Source organism: Echinops telfairi, unplaced genomic scaffold (assembly GCF_000313985.2).
Source record: "Echinops telfairi isolate 266 unplaced genomic scaffold, ASM31398v2 ScPeMD7_12;HRSCAF=54, whole genome shotgun sequence".
Lineage (NCBI taxonomy): Eukaryota > Metazoa > Chordata > Mammalia > Afrosoricida > Tenrecidae > Echinops > Echinops telfairi.
Window position 1 is genome coordinate 10,094,830 of NW_022103909.1, and position 17,831 is coordinate 10,112,660.

The window sequence follows — 17,831 nt, forward strand, 5'->3', positions numbered from 1 at the left end:
ACGAGGACCTGACCTAACACACATTCTTCTAGTTGATACCAATGGCAGGACATATTACATAAGAGCAAGAACCATATGTGATTCATGTTCATGGTTACATTCGCAACAAAATGCCTAACATCGTGAAAATGATAAAGATGAATGAGCCACGCGTACATCTTGGTCTGCATCGATGTCAAACCTCTGTCCTTGGAGATCATTTTTCAGTAGAGATATTGGGTGTAGGTTGGTTTCTGAAATGTAGGTCACTCATAAGCCCCGCCAAGGGAATTAGCATTACTAAATTTTGTGAGGAAAACTCAAAGGAGTACCTCATCGGACCTGTGACACCTGCTTATCCTTTCTACCCCTAGTTTTTCAGAAAACATCCCGAATGTAAAAGGCAAACATCAAAGTATTCTAATCTTCAATACATCCCTTCTCCCAACGAAAGAAGTCATTCATAAAGGGAGCTCGGCCAGCAGGGTAAATGTAGGAAAGAAGTATTCTAAAAACAAGAACTGACATCGTGTAATCAGAACTGCAAAGAAGAATTCACACCGGAGTGAGTGCCAGGAAAATTCCTGTCCCAGAAAGAGATTGCTCTTTGGTGCAGATTGTCAACAGGCCTCTACTTCTCTTGGATAAGACTTCCCCTGGGCTCTCCACTTCACTTTATTTTAATAATAGCTCACCAAATAAATACCAATTCATTTTCCTTTGATAATCATAAATCATTTGTCCTGCCAAAAGCAACTGAGACTTGGTTACCAGGAGGTATATCAACAATTTTTATCTAAAAATCAATCAGTTATGATTTTCCAACAGTGAATAATATAACTGAATTTTGGAGCACAGACCTCAGAACCAGACCGGCACCAAAGTGGGGCATGAGCATTCACCAGTCAGCTGTACCTTGGTGACACTCAGACTTCAATGCACAAAGAGCTTCTCTCTACAAAGAGCTGAGGGTCAGTTTGATTCCAATTATCTGAACAAAGCAGCACCAGCTATCCTTATCTGATGATTTTCATATGCAGCTTGAGATGCCATGGAGTCTTTTCTGACCCCTGGCCCCCTAGATAGAGCAGAACAAAACACGCCGACTTCCGTATCATCATCAAAGCCACTGTTATGTTCTGGGCCATTTTTGCAGCCACTGTGTCCATCCATCTAACCGAGGACCTTCTTCTTGATTGTTACACGATGTCCTTTTCCAGAGACTGGTATGATCATCACTTTTGGGGAGCATCGACGGTCATTTCTTCTGAGACAGGTTTGTTTGCCCTTCTGTGAAACTGTGGTATTTTCAATATTCTTTCCCAACACAATAATTCAAAAGCATTAAAGCTGTGGCCTTATTCATTTTCCAACTGCATGCCACCTTTATAGCAAATCTTAATTCTAACTGATTTTGATCAGGCACACAAAACTAAAGATATCTTTATAGGAAGATATTTATGCCAGCAAATGTCACCATCAAAGCAGCGGGTTTACTCAATGGGCATAATAGTTATTTTGTAAATCATTGCAGACGAAGATATGTACCTTAAAGCATTTCACCCATGGTTACTAAAAGATGTGGGGAAATAGCAAGGGTGAAACTCTGGGCTTTCGAACAAGTGAAGCCATAGCAGGAGTTTCTGTTAGTGAGAAAAATCTGTATTTTTAGATTCCTACAGATGGCAAGTAGGGGGCATGAATCATGGGAAGGATGAAAAGATTGGCAGAAAATCCCCAAAATGCTGAAATGGATCAAGTTACTATTCTTGGTTAAATGTTGCTTTCTCTTCTAGAACTTATTGTTCTATTTTAAATTGTGCACTTATACTATTACATGTAAACTGAAGGACCTGGAAAACATGATCCATGCTTTAGAAAATAAGTAAGAAAAACTTAGACCTGGTGGCACAGGGGAGTATTCAATTCAACAAGCAAGTTGAAGTTTGAAGAGAAATAACTGTATAGTACCCATAACTGTTACACAGAAAAAAACTATGCAGTATTTCCAAGCCTTTATTAAAGGGTACTTTTTGCTCAAAGATTCATAAATCAAATGATTGCTCTTAGGTTTAATATTGCTACTTCAGGCTGCAACATTTGGGACAAAGGCCTGCAGTTAGGTTATATATATTATATATATATAATTTGATTTGAATCAAATATATATATACAATTTAAAACCAGTCTATTTCATGTTTTTTTCTTTAAACTTCAAGATCCTTTAACAATGAGAAAAGAATTCTTATGACAAAACCTTCACGGGCCATAGGAGGATCACGTGGCATCGGTACAGTTCTAGTTATACATCTCACCGTGTGTTAAAGAACATTCTAGCTGCAAGGTGAGCAAATCATTGGGACCCAAGCAGGTGTTTCTTTAAACATAATATGAAAAATAAGGATTCTAAAAATTACTCAGAAAGATTAATCCATAAGAATTATACATTTTCTTTAAATCAGTGATTTTCAATGAAGTTTTAAATCTGAAGAAATGTTAGAATCCAATAACTATCCAGCAACAGAGTGCGTCATGCAGACTGGACAACACTGTGCTGAGGCACTGGCTCACGGGAAGTGATCTCCTTTTTCCAGGCCTCAAGTCACATGACAGAGGCAGAAAATATGTGAAGGTCTAATTGCCATTCTGACTTCAGTAAGTAATTTTAAACCTGTGAGTTGTTTCCTTAAAATCTTATGAATGGTCTATCCATCACATGGAGGAGGGCTGTGCAATCCGCTCCACATTCAACTTTGGAACATTTTCTTCCGTCGTGGGCCCATTCCTGCTGACTCTCCATTGCTCCCCAAACTCCAGGTAATTATTAATCCGGTAGCTGTCTTGATAGATCCACCTATCCTCACATACAAAGCAAAGACAAAAAACATAAAAGGACACGGACACAATGTCTAAATAAACCGAGGAAAAGCTCAACTGAAATGAATGAATAAAATAATAAAAAAAAGCAGACTAAATTCAAAATGGGTCAAGAGGGATCTAATCTAACGACAAGTTGTTACATTATAGCCTATCTATGGTGGCTAAAATCCACGTCACAATGCTCTTTGTCTGAGATCAAGTAATTCATATTCCTAGACTATAGTTAGTGGGTCTTCATTGAAGACAACCCACGTTGTCTACATACAAACTTTCAGTTTTATTTCTGGCTCAAACTTCACTACTTTTATGATTTAAAAGGTAATTTGTATGACCCAAATCCAAAAAACGAACTGTTTACTAGAGATCTCTATCTCTTTAGAGACACTGGGAGGTGCGATGGTTAATGAGCTCAGTAACTAACTCTAAGGTTGGAGGTTAGAATTCAACAGAGGCTTCTCAGAAGACAGGCCTAGGGCTGAGGGGGCAATGGGGTGGGATGTGTTCTTGAAAAATCAAGCATTATGGGGCACTGCTATCTGACACATATGAGGGTTCCCATGAGCTGGAAGTGATTTTATGATCATATTGTTTCAGTGAGACTATGTCAAGAAATATTACTACTAAGGTTCTAGTTCATACATCCTGTTCAAATGTTCAAACAGGTCTTTGTGATCAATGGATGGGTGAGACACATTCTCTAGTAATACACTTTTTTTTGTAATAATGGAATTTATTTATTTATGTTATTTATCTATTTTTAAATAGTATTATTAGGGGCTCATACAACTCTTATCACAATCCATACCTACATCCATTGTGTAAAGCACTTTTCTTAGTCTTGTTAAGGTACTCTAAAAAATAAGGTCTGATCAAAATAAAACAAGGGCTTCCAACGGAAATGCCATTTGACCCAGTGAGCCCTCTCCCTTGGTGAGTATTCTGGAAAAAGAAGAGCTTCAACCTGAATAGATACATATATGCCCCTGTTCATCAAAGCACTATTCACAGTAATTAAAAGATGGAAATAACCTAAATGGCCATCAGTGGAAGATTGGATAAGTAAACCTTGGAATATATGCAGAGTATAATATTATGCAATGCTAAATAGTAACGATGAATCTGGGACACACGTGTTACATGGGATACCTGGGGGGGCATTATGCTTCATGAAATAAATCAATCACAGTAGGATAATATTATATGAGGCCACTATTGCAATAGATCAAGTAAAAGTTTTCACACACACACACACACACACACACGCACACAAATACTTGGATAGCTACCAGGTATATTAGGGCAATGAAAGGTTTGAAAACACATAGAAATATTAGGTGAAAGGTATAAACAAAACAAGATGAAACAGTACCTTCCACAGGGACCAAATTAAACTCGAGAGAGGTCAGAAAAAGGTTATAGCAATTGTTTTTTGGGACTCCAAAGAGGTAATCTTGACAGATTTTCTTGAATGACAGAAGGCAAGCATGGGAGCACATGACAAAGTTGGTCTAAGAAAACTTGAAACTGCATTGGTGCGAAAAGGGCCAGAACATTTGTACTGATGACTTTGTTTTCCATCATGACAAAGTACTGCTCACTCTTCGAGTGCAGCAAGGGCGGTCACATGATAATTTTATTGGAAAAGCTTATTCCATCACCTCCCCCCCCACACACACAGAGCCCTGATATTGCTGCTTCAGAACCTCCTTGGTATTTGGTGCAACATCACAGCACCCATACACCTTTCTCCCTAAATTCCTTCCTGGCCTAAACAGTTTAAGTCAAAGGTCGTGTTTTCTGTTGTAAAGGTATAACCTAACACCCAGGGCTGTGCTTGATGACAAGAAATAGCATGAGCAGTTTCAACAAATGCATAGCCTGGTGATGCCATGGGTACTCACAGGGATGTGATCGTCATGACCACCAGTTTGAAATCACCAGCAGCTCCGCCTGCTGCAAGCCTGGGCGTTCTACTCTCCTAAACAGTTCCAGTCTTGGGAACCCACGGGGGTCACTATGAGTCAGCACTGACTCCATGACCCGGAGTTTGAAGTGGGAACACACAATAGTAAGTAGTGAAGCCAGGAATGAAAATCTGACGCTGGTTTAAGAGTCTATGCTTAATAAGCCACAGTGTACACTGGACTTCATATATATTTGCCTAAATAAGTTAATAGAGATATGACTGGTTCCTAATTTATCAAATTAAGTTTAGCGGAGCACAGATCATTTTAATACTCAAGCACAAGACACACATATATTTAACATCTCCATATAATACAAGTATCACAGTAACATAACAGCAACTCCCCATCTACCAAAAGTAAGGAACGTATTAAGAAAAAACCAGGGTAGCACGATCCAAGCAGGAGGTTAAAGAGACTGATTTAATAGGTCTAGTTCGCTCATTTGGGCAACATGATTTTGCCTTTCCCTCAGGAAGAGAGGCAGCTTTTAAACAAGGATAAACAACTGCTTAAAGAGACAATTTAAGAGTTAAGGAAAGACTACTATCAACAAGACAAACATCCTTCAAGAGAAAAGGTCTGGACTACCTGTGTGGGGGATGAGACCAAGGGATTTCCGTGTAATACCCCTGGAAGCATTGATATCCATTGTCTAGTGTAAGCACTTTGTTCATTACGATGATGTACTCATATAGAACATATTAAATGATAATCAGTATCTTTTCTATAATGGAATAAAATATGCCATCTTTTTAGTAGAAAATTTAGCCATAGAATTTTTTCAATTGATGAAAAGTTGGAAATGGTTTTGTTTTCATTCCAGATGAAAATTCTTCTATAAAATCTCTAAAGTATCGTGATCTAGGCTTTTCAGGAATGTGTCTACTGATGGAGAATTCAGAACTTCATGAGGGAGGCTCATTCAGCACTTAGATACTCGCATTGTTGGGAAATTACTTCATATATGAAGCTGAAGGTTGCTTCCACATAACTTATACTTATTGGTCCACATTCTAACCTCTGGAGCGAAAGAGAGCAGAATCACTTTCTCTTTGACATTTTAACCTTACAATAAAAATCGTATTATATAACTGGAAGGAATGAACAGAAAAATGAGACACATTCCTCTTTCAGAAAAGAAAATGAAAATCCAAAGTCATACAGATCCTACATTTAGATATTGGGAGACCTGTTACTAAAATCCTTTCATCTGAATTTCCCCCAATTCTTAGGTCATTTTTATTACTTTAAAATAGTGTTCACAATTATCATGTCCCACACTATGTTCCACACTATGCTTTTAAAATGTTTTTTTTTGGTTATTGTTGAGAATAGATACAACAGGACATAAAATTCAAAAGTTTCTACATGTACAATTCGGGGACATGATTACATTTATCAAGTTGTGCAATTATTCTCACCCTTCTCTTCAAAACTGTCCCTTTCCCGATAAGATGAATTCACTGCCCCTGGGTTTCCCACCTCATTTTCAAGTTGTTGCAATCAATTTGATTCTAGATAGTTGTTTTAAAAATCCCAATGTTCAAGGCAGACATTCCTAACTAACAAAACTAAACTATTACTGGGTTTATGGGCCCCAAGGATGTACTGGGATAGCTGTTGGCCTGCTAACCATAAGGTCATCAGTTCAAACCCACCGGAAGCTCTTCAGGAGAAAGGGGAAGCTTTCTACTCCTATGAAGATTTACAACATTGGAAACCAGCACTCTACTTTGTCTAATAGAATCACCTTGAGACAAAATTGACTCTATGGAGTGAGTTTTTTATTTGGCTTAGGAGCCCTGGTAGCATCATGGTTAAAAAGCTAGACTGCCAACAGAAAAGTCAGTGGTTCTAACTCACTAGAGGGAGATAGGTATAGCAGTCTGCTTGCATACAGATTTATAGTCCTGGAAACCACATGGAACACTTCTACTCTCTCTCATCGGGTCACTACGTTGAAATCAACTTCCTGGCACTGAATTATTGTTTGATTCAAAGTATACTTCAGGGAAATGCTTTCTGTTTAAGGTTTACCCCAAAATACTCAGTATATATTAAGATAATACAAAAACTCTCGATTAACTCTTTTTTGGTCAGAGTTAAACAATTGTATTCCATTTTATTAGACTTGAATAACCAGAATATCAAAAGTAGGAAAATATCAACACCTCAATTTTTTTCCTAGCCAAGATTTAAGGTAAAATAATTATGATCTAGAGGTGAATACACAAACCATTTCAATACTGCATAAAAAACTTTTTCAAATATAAAAAGCACTTGTGGTACAGTGAATTGCCTATTATAGCCTTTCTAGCCACCGTCTTTTCAACAAATGACTCTTTTTTTCACGATGGGTCTGGCTAACAGAAGTTGATGAAGATACTGATAAGATTGTATGATTAAGTTGTACGTGATTATTAATAGGGTTAATTATGACTTGCAAACTTGGAACTTTAATGTGTGAGTTGGTTGATTTCCCATATAGCTGGGTATAAAATAAGCCATCTATCAAGAAAGAAGAGTCAGGATTAAAGTGAATCCTTAACAACCCCAAATCCTTGAACTGGAACCCATCTATCCAGTGACAGCTGTGAACCAGAAAAATGGGAGGAGAGCAGCCAGAGTACAAGATAGTGATGGTTTCCTGGTCCACGGAGCAAATAAATAAATCAAAATAGGGTGGTTTATGTTACAGTATCAAATAATCCCAACTCCCGGTGATTAATATTTCAAAGAATTACTTCTTACTCATGCTACCTGTCAGCTCCAGCTAGACACATGTTTTGGGTAGCTTGCTTACAGAAAGAAATGGCTCAAGGAACCTGAGGACCCACGGAGCTCGAGAGTGCACCTCCAGGGCTTATGACCATGTAGGCAATTATTAGTAATGCTAAAAGGGATATGTAACATTGCCTGACTAGGGAAAAGGTCAATGTGCTATGTGACTGAGAGTCTAAGGACCAGAGAGAAGTGCATCTGAAGGCACAGGTACGAGGGCAGGAATAATTGCAGTCTGAGCATTTCTGATCCGGAATTGTAACTGTGAATTTCCCTTAAAAAAGCCCCATCATTGTGAGCTATGTCTCTGAACTATGTGTAGCTATTGCAATAAATTATTGAACCTAGCATAAAAGGAGGTGCTGTGTGAGGGTTGGGTGGTGTCCGAACTTGTTAAGAAAGTTGAATGGTGGAGGCAGGTCTGATCTCAGTTTTTTAGGAATTGGACTTGGCCTGATGTTGAGTTTGAGCCTCCTTCCTCCTTGTAAAGCCAGAGGAGGTCAGATGCCATCCCCCATGCCTTTCTTACAACACAGCTGAACTATAAAAGACAAATTAAAAGATGATCACCTTTATGTATCAGAATAAGGTCCAATGGTGGCACAATGGTTAAGGCTAAACTGATACCCACATGCTCCTGGTTCAAAACAACCAATCACTCAGTTGAAGACCTGGAACTCTGCTTTTGTAAAGATTACAGCTGAGGTAATCTTTGGGGGTTCTCTATCCTATCCTATCAATCAATATCAATGAGAATCAAGTTGGTGGCTGGCACACAACAACAACATGTACCAGAAAGAAACCGGGTACAAAGTTGAACCCAGATATATACAGCAATGCACAACTGAGATGTTATTTTTCTATTTCTCTTGGAGCTTCCAAATAATCAGACAAGTTTTTACTAAAGGATTTACCACTATAACACTGGGGTTTCTATCTTTCCAGTCTTTTGCTCTTGGTTGCCCAGTAATTCAGCCAATTCAATTTTCTGTGTATAGCAAAATTGGGCCTTTGCAGAACCAAGATGGGGTGGTTTAGGTAACAGGAGCAAATTATCCCAACTCTCAATGACTTAACATTGCAAAGGACTCCTTCCCATTCATTCTACATGTCTGCTGTGTTTTTGAGAGGGCTTGTCTGATCCTGGTCAGTCAGGCAACTCCAACGCTAGAGGCTCCAGCTAAACACAAGCATCCACAATCACTGCCAAGAAAAGAGTTCGCAGCAGCACTTCTCACCAACAGTTAAGTGCTCCTACCTAAACTCGACACATGTCGCTTTTCCAAATCACATGGCATTGGTGAAAGAAAGTTACAGCTTTCCTTTGAACATCAGAAGAGGAAGAAAAGTGCAATCACTTTATGTATCACTTAAGCCAAGGCCCTGACTATCTGTAAAATCCTAGTGACTACTAGATTTCCCATTTCCTTTTTTTGCCAGTTATCTGGCTAATAACAATAGAAAGCCTCCACTGATTTACAATAATCTAAGCCTCTATACAAATCTGATCTCAAGATGCCCCATGCAGAGCATGACATTTGGGTCCTTAGAGAGAAAAGCAGGGAGATAGGAGTTAATATACATCTCATTATATTATCTGTTTTCAATGTAATTTTCTTTTTTCTCCCTTTATTTTTACTTTAAATGCAGAAAAAACAAGGTTTCGAGGAGGCTCCCTGAAGAAACAAACAAGTAAACAAAGCAATATTTGGCATTCACTGGATGTAGATTGTTAGATCTAAGTTTTTTTAACTACCCAAAGTGCTTCAGAAGAGAAAAACTAACATATTCCTCTCTGCTATTTAGATTTTTAAATAGATCCACATAATCTGGTGTCAATTTCGGACTTGAGAGGATTAAGGTGAATGGGGGAATCTAGTCTGTCAATCGGATTAATGAAGCCTCTTTGTGGGCATGGCCTTCTCCTGAGAATTCTGGGAATTCCTGTATTACCTCCTTGGAGGTGGGAGACTCTCTCGGCTCACTCCCTGAGAGACATTCTACTGACAAGACACATGGCACTATGCCCTCGGAGTTGGAGAAGCCACATGGACCTGCACTGATGCAACCAGACTTCTGGAGCCAGAAAAGCCATGTAGAGACCCCTGCCAGTGCTGAGATGCTTACAATACCACTGGATCCACAAGACTTCCAACCCACTGGCCTGTGATCCTCCTACATTTGGCATCATTGCATGTATTTCGTGAGGCGGACATATGGGCGAATATTGGACTTATGGACTTGATCTGGACTGGGCTGTGATGTTTTCTCAATATTCAATTGCTCTTGTATATAAATCTCTTTCATTCTGGGCTGTGATGTTTTCTCAATATTCAATTGCTCTTGTATATAAATCTCTTTCATATATATATATAGAGAGAGAGAGAGAAAGAGAGAGAGAGAGAGTCTATGAACTTGTTTCTCTAGTCTGCCCAGACTAACACACACATTTTAGTCTCCTTCTTGATATAATAACTCTGGTGCTTTAACAGCCTCATATTTAAAATAATTGTAGGAGAAATAGAGAAATAGGAACCATTTTCTCTTCTGAAGTGATAAAAAATACAAATATGTAAATAAACAACAACAACTAAAAATGCTCAAGGCCAATGCCATCAAGTTTAACCCAACTCATAGTAACCCCATTTGTTATCAAAACAGAATTGCTCCATATGGTGTCCGTGGCTGTAGTCCTTACTCTTTAGAAGTTCCTACCCTTAAGGGGAGCCCTGATGACAGAGTGGATAAATGCTTGTGCTTGGTTGCTCACTGGAAGGTCAGTGATCTACCAACCACTGCACTGGACAAAGATATGACACTTTTATTCAGTAAAGATTATAGTCTAGGAAACCCTTTGGTTAGAGTTATACTCTACCCTAAAGAGTCACTATGAGCCAGAATCAACTAGTATAATCTTTGCCAACGCAGAGGGGCTGAGTGGGTTCAAACTACCCAGGTGTCTATTACATAGACAAATACCATTAAAAGTCCATAAAAGATTCAGTCACAAAGTTACAAAGTGGTTTCTGATAAGAATGTATAATTTAAAACAACTACAAATAAGTAAGAGGTACATTTACTAGTGAAGAAAAATATATTGCACTGTTTAAACTGCTGCAAATAATAACATCGCAATTTACTAACGCATGTTTTGGAAATGTTCTTTTCACCCATAGAGTTTTCATAATAATCTTTCTAGTTAACTAGGCAAAAGTGAAAGAAATAATCTTCTTTTGAATGGGTGATACACGCTATGTAAATACTGTTCTTTTATTTTATCTACATCCTTGTCAAGGATTTCCCTATTTTATCTTCTAGACCCAAGGCAGGGGTTGGGGGTGGGTGGGAGGAGTATCCTTTGTACTTGCTAAATCCTTTTTATTGGAAAAGTGTGAATAAAAATAATTCTTTGCTTCCCTCATAATTTTCATGTTTAATTTTTTGCATGAAATTTCTCCTTTTTAAAACCAGGAGTACTGTTAGTACAGTCTAACTGTACAGAAATGGAGAAAAGAGAAAATGTTAAAGGCATACTATAGACTTTTCTTAATTACTTTATGTTCTCCATGATTTGAAATGCTACTTTTAGAAGACAACAATGAAACTAATTTCTCAAATGCATGATCTCATTTATCATTAACTTTACAAAAATAATTTATGGTAATGACTGAAAGAATGAAGGAGTTTTAACTTTCCCTCCATTAAAGGATATTATCTGTTTGCTAGTGACCAGTTAAATTATTATTAGTAAAACAGTTTGAATATTGTCTGTAGGTTACTAATTAGATGTACAATATCATATGTGCTAAAAATAAACCCATTAATAAAAAGAGACCAGCAAAATATAGACCTAAGTAAGGATATTTAAAGAAAAATATACTAATATGTTTTAGGAAAAAATTGGTATGAATTTCTCCTTGAGATAGTGATTGTGATTAATAATAGCTGATGGGAACACCTGTAGGCACCTACAGGTTACCAATTGCATGGCTTGTGATTACAAGTGAATTGTCACCTTGATATTTAGTAGTAAGCAATCATGTATGGATTGCATTTGAAGTTATGCTACATAATACAGAACTTGGTTAAAATTCTCCGTGGATATTATTTACAGAGAGTCCATGAAATGTTTTAAATTATCTTCTACCTCATTTTAAAGTATGATTCTGAAAATCCCTCTAAGGAATTTTGTAGGGCCTGGAATCTCAGAATATCAGTTCTTCATGAATCTTGCCGTTCATATTTTGCACTTTTATACAAAGAAGGGTAAAGAAAACCATCTTAGATACAGGGAAATCTATGTATTCTTTGGTTCTCCTAGAAGCAAGATAGTCTAAAGATTAAGAATTGGAGGATCAGGGTCAGACATCTATGTTGATAATAACAGTTCCAACTTTATCAGAATATAAAGATTAAATGAATTAATATTTAGAAAGTAAAGTGGTCAGGCAGTTTATTGATTTATCAGAACATAAAGATTAAATGAATTAATATTTAGAAAGTAAAGTGGTCAGCAGTTTATTGAATAAGTACTTGTTATCTAGCTATCTTGCTGTCATGATGACATGCGATTCTTAAAAGCTATATGGAAAGTTTAAAAACAAGAAAAAATCTTGAGGTAAAATACCACTATAAAAATAGGCCACATGGAACATCATATCAACCTGTGTGATCACAAGGTGTCGAACGGATCACTGAAGACAAATGGGTGCATAAGCAAATTTGGCAAAGAAAGCTGATGGTGCCTGGCTATCAAAAAGTATAGCGTCTGGGGTCTTAAAGGCTTGAAGGTAATCAAGCGGCCATCAAGCTCAGAAGCAACAAAGCCCACATGGAAAAAGCACACCAGCCTATGCAACCACGAGGTGTCGAAGGGATCAGGTGTAAGGCATCATCAGAACAAAAAATCTTACCATAGTGAATGATGGGGGGAGTGCGGAGTGGAGATCGAAAGCCCATTAGTAGGCCACTGGAGATTCCCTTGCAGAGGGGTCTCGGGGAGGAGATGAGACAGTCAGGGTGCGATGTAACAATGATGAGAAATACAACTTTCCTCTAGTTCCTAAATGTTTCCTCCCCGCTCCCACTACCATGACTCGAATTCGATCTTGCAAGTCTGGCTAGACCAGAGGAGGTACACTGGTACAGATAGGAACTGAAAATCCAGGGAATCCAGGATGGATGAGCCCTATAGGACCAGTGGTGTGAGTGGCAAAACAGGGAGGGTAAAGGGAGAATGGGTAGGAAAGAGGGAACCGATTACATGGAAATGTGTGTGACCTCCTCCCTGGGGGACAGACAGCCGAAAGGTGGGTGAGGGGAGACGTCGGACAGGGCAAGATATGACAAAATACCCATTTATAAACTATAGAGGGCTCATGAGGGAGGGGGCAGCGGGGAGGGAGGGGAAAAATGAGGACCTAATGTCGGGGGTTTAAGTGGAGAGAAAATGTTTTGAGAAACAATGTACAAATGCGCTTTACACAATTGATGTGTGTATGGATTGGGATAACAGTTGTATGAGCCCCTAATAAAACGTTTAAATAAATAAATAAATAGATAGATAGATAGATAAATAAATAAATAATAAGATTAAAAAATGAAAATACTGTAGGTCACAATACTGAAAGACACTACTGTAATAATTGCAAACATCCTTTAGCTATCAGAATATAGAATGAGTAAAGTATGAATCTAGGAACATTAGAAGGTGTCAAAAATGAAATACAACATATAATGATCAATGTGCTCGGTGTTAGTGAGCTAAAATGGAAGGGCACTGCCCTTTGTGAATCACAGTCTACGTGTAAAGGGGAAACTTGAAGAGAAACATCATCCAAATGAATATTTCAAGATCTATCCTGAAGCACAACACTGTTAGTAGAAGGATAACACCTACATGCCTACAAGGAAGACGAGCTAATATGAGTGTTAATCACGTTTGCATACTCACCACAAATGCCCCCTAATTCAAGATGCATTGATAATTGCTGGTGGTTGGGAATTGAAAGCTGGAAACAGGGAAGAATCACTACTTGGAAAATATGGACTTGCAGATAGAAATGACACCAGAAATTGCAGGATAGAATTTTATAAGACCAATGAGTTTTTTCAACAAAAAAATATATCATGAACTGCCAGAACAATGAGCAAATCTGTCTCAGAAGCAATTAGCTAAAATGATCCTTAAACATGAGATGGTAAGACTTGCTCTCATGTATTTTGTACATTTTAACAGAATCAACCAGTACCTGGAGAAGGATATCATACTTCGGGTGATAATTAGGGATATGCCAACAGACTCTCCTGGGCACAGGTAGGGGTCAAGTCCAACCTATCAAGTGATTCACGGCCTGATGACAACTCCTGGGTTTCATAAGCCTTTTTCTACAGAAAAGAGAGAGATCAAGTAGCATTGAATCCACTTTGGCCCTTCATCTGCCAGAGCTGACTCTTGCATCTGGTTCCTGCATTTCTTGTTGCATCACCTGCAGATCCCAGAAGCTAACAGTAAACTACCAATGATGGATTCATTTGCCAACTTTGAGTTTCTACATCCACCAGCCTGTGCACCTTGCTGTCTCCGCATCATAATGCTGCCTCCTGCTTGTCAGTTTCCATGAATCAGGAGAAGCCTCATTTGAGCTGGACTGGACTTACCTATTTCTACAACTGTCTATGTCATTTCTTCATAAAAATCTCTTTCCATGTATAAACACCTACAAGTGTCATTGGTGTTGCTTCGCTGGAGACGCCAACTTAACACACTTGGTAAAGTAAAAAGTCACTGAAAAAGTAGAAGGCCGTTCATGAAATAGGTTGGCACAGTGGTTGCAACAATGGGCTCAAACTTAGCAATGATTATGAGGATACCACAGAACCAGGCAGTGTTTTTCTATTGTAGATAGAGTTGTTCTGAACTTAAAATGTCTTGAAGGTATCTAACAATAACAACACTCGTAGACAGGTGTGAGTAAATTTACTAAATCATATTCATTTTTACATCATTATTGAAAAGTCCATTTTTGTTTACCTGCTAAGAATTGAGTTCAAAAAGTCATGTATCTCAAACAATAGTTAATGTAGTGTTACATGGCAAAGAGAGGATTAGAGTGGATATTTTTCCCCAGTACTTTGATACTGTAGTGTTTTCAGCTTCCTGTTAAAATCTCCGAATTGAATCTAAGAATTTACTTTTTTTAGAAAAAAAGGAAGATAAACAGAATGGAGTTTACCAGGCAATCGCTAGCATGAATTAAAATTTTGAGTATTATTACAGTGCATAATATTTCATATATCACATTGAATCTCTTTGCTTAAACAGTGTCCTCATCCAATGAAAGATTCTTTCTAGTAGTATTAGCATATATGAGAGGGTATACCCACCAAAAATGGAATTTTTTTCAAAGATATATATTTAAATTTTTTTACAAAACAACCTTATCATCTTCAAAGTACTGTACATTATACTTAATATATTTGTATAATCTGTAATTTCATTCTTGGAAATATTTTTCAAACTCATCTGATTGCATGGCTGACAGCACCTCCCTCATTTTTTCTTTACCTCTTCATGAAATTGCTGTCTTTCATGGCTTTGACCTTGGGGGAAAAAGTCTTGACTGATTCAGAGCTGCTCTTTCAAAGCATACCATGTGGATGCTCTTTTTCCTAGTCAGTCAGAACCCAGGGCACTAATTTTGCAGCGAACCTTCTCCTTCCCAAATCTTCCACTAAAATTTGCTAAACTGAACTGCAAGCTAGTCCAGATAACTTCCCCATCTCTTCAGTGGTCTATCGTCTGTCTTTGAGCACAAGTGCACACATTTTGTCAACATTTTCATCCATTCTGGAAATTGACAGATGTCTAGAACAAGGTTTGTCATCAACCGACATTTTGCCTTCTTTGAAAGGAGAAACCCCACTCATACACTTGAGTTTTTCCCCATAACACTATCCTTGTAAGCTGTGTTCAACATCACAATAGTTTCCGTGGCATTTTTCCTGAGCAGGAAACAAAACTTCACAGCCACACACGGTTCTCTGAAATCAGCGACCAGAAAAAAATAAGATTTGAGCAAAACTGCTTTTACAAAAAAATTCACTGTGACCAGAGGGAACCTACCCACGCATCACCCTGGGTGCACTAAGGGGGGGTGGGGGGGTGGATACCACTAAAGCTCCACCCAGAGGAGCTTTTTCACATTTGGGGAGGGGGTACCCCTCTTATATCTTTCTTGTTTACACTTGTTTGAGTACACATAAATAATGGAGACTCACCGAAAACAAAGTTCATTAGACATGCATTTTTTCTTTAAAATATAGAGGAGACATGAAAATAGGTAAAATAAATGGAGAGGTTTTTTTTCTTCATATAAATCAATCAGATAAAAATCACATCTATGAAATATACTTGGAATTCAAAATGTAATAGAGATTGCTTTTTCCATGAAAATTCATTGATTATAATTATAGCTTAGTTTTGATATGTCAAAACATACTTAACTCTAGAAAAAAATCATCTCATGTAAATGTGTATATACAATATGTAAACACTAATTAATTATGATATTAATTATCATAGTGATCTTTCATCATTTTAATGAGCACAGTATCAACTAAACATCCTTCTTTGGATAGAATTTTGTATTTATAGAGAAAATTGTATCCAACTGACGCCTTTTGATGAACAAAGCAAAGGATAGATAGATGATAGATGATGATGATAGATAGATAGATAGATAGATAGATAGATAGATAGATAGATAGATAGATAAAGGCTCACCAGAATAAAATGATCCTAACATTTCCTTTCTTCCAGAAAGCTCTTGCAGATTTTCCCCAATCAGGATAAGGTTTGTCCTGCAGCATCATATCTGTTACCTAAAGCAATAACAAAAAATTTTAAGCACTTTCAGAAATGATAAATTTAGTTTCAAATATAACCCTAAAGTTTATATTCTCTTGAGAATATACATGTGTTTAAACATATAAATACACATAGAAATAAAGGTTAAAGATATAAAGTTATACTTCAATTGTACACTATAATAGCTTAATTGATATGTGCTAAATAAGCAATGTTAAGGTCATTTAACATATCAAATAATCATGTTCCATAAAATATACCATCCAATTTATATTAGATAGGAGAAGCACTTTTGAGTTAATATTAGTATGTGCACTGAAAAAAATATACAACAAATAAGACTTTTTAAAAAAAGTTTGCCTAAATCAAAAACTCTAAAATGCAAATACATGGGGGCTTTATGAAGCTCCTATGAATTTTTCATTATCTTTTAATTTCATTTTTATGTACTCTTTAAAGCCCCATAGTATTTCCTGATGTGTCTCGATTATTAACTATGTTTCTTTCTTTCTTCTTTTCCTTTGTTCTTTCAATGATATATGTGTTATTATGGTCTTGGTGAAAGAAAGTCACTGGGGATTGCATGCTAGAATTTCCCAGCACTAACAACTAATTCATTGTAAATACCATGAAAATGTATAACAAACAGGTTTAATTGTCAATTGGATGAAGTTTAAGAACAAATTGTCAGTTTCATATTCAACAATGAATATGCATTTTGTTTCACCTCATTCATTGTCCGCAATGTACAGTCACTCAGCACAATTCCTCCTTGTGTTTCCTGTTTCCATTTCTCCGTCTGTCCTAACCCTTTTGAATTTCGTCCTTAGCTGACAGCTGCTCTTGTGCTCTCAGTGGCTGATTATTCTAAGGTACCTGTGCCTCATTAGTGTTACTGCTCCCCTATGCCTTTTTTTTTTTTTTTTGGTGCCTTCAGATCTGTTCCAGCTAGTAGCTACCCAACGCACAAAGGAACGAAACACTGCCTACTGCTTCACATACAGCACAAGTATGTTTGAAACCACTGTCGTAGTCACCCTTCCAGTTCATCTCCCAGGTGGTCTTCCTCTTCTCTGCAGGCCTTCTACCTTACCAAGCACGATGTCCTTTTCCCTGTCTCTTACCAGAGACTGGTTTTTCCTAATAGCTGGTCCAAAGTACACGAGATGAAATTTCACCAACCCCTCTTCTAAGGAGCATTCTGACCGTATTGCTTTCAAGACAAATGTGTTTCTTCTGGCAGTTCATGGTACTTTCAGTATTCTTTATCTATACCTCAGAGGTAGACAATTAATATGGCACTACTATGCCTGGGACTATAATCACATTTCAGGGGGAATCTTCTGATATGCTAC

At 37.5% G+C, this 17,831-nt stretch overlaps 1 protein-coding gene across 1 annotated transcript in view; it reads right to left on the reverse strand.

Moving 5' to 3' along the window:
* The window catches only part of TMEM117 (transmembrane protein 117), a 656,162-nt gene that overhangs the window by 207,704 nt on the left and 430,627 nt on the right, over positions 1–17,831 (reverse strand). Inside the window, exon 4 of the mRNA XM_004711523.2 lies at positions 16,393–16,490. Coding sequence (XP_004711580.1) covers positions 16,393–16,490 — 98 coding nt within the window. The remainder of the gene's footprint in view (positions 1–16,392; positions 16,491–17,831) is intronic.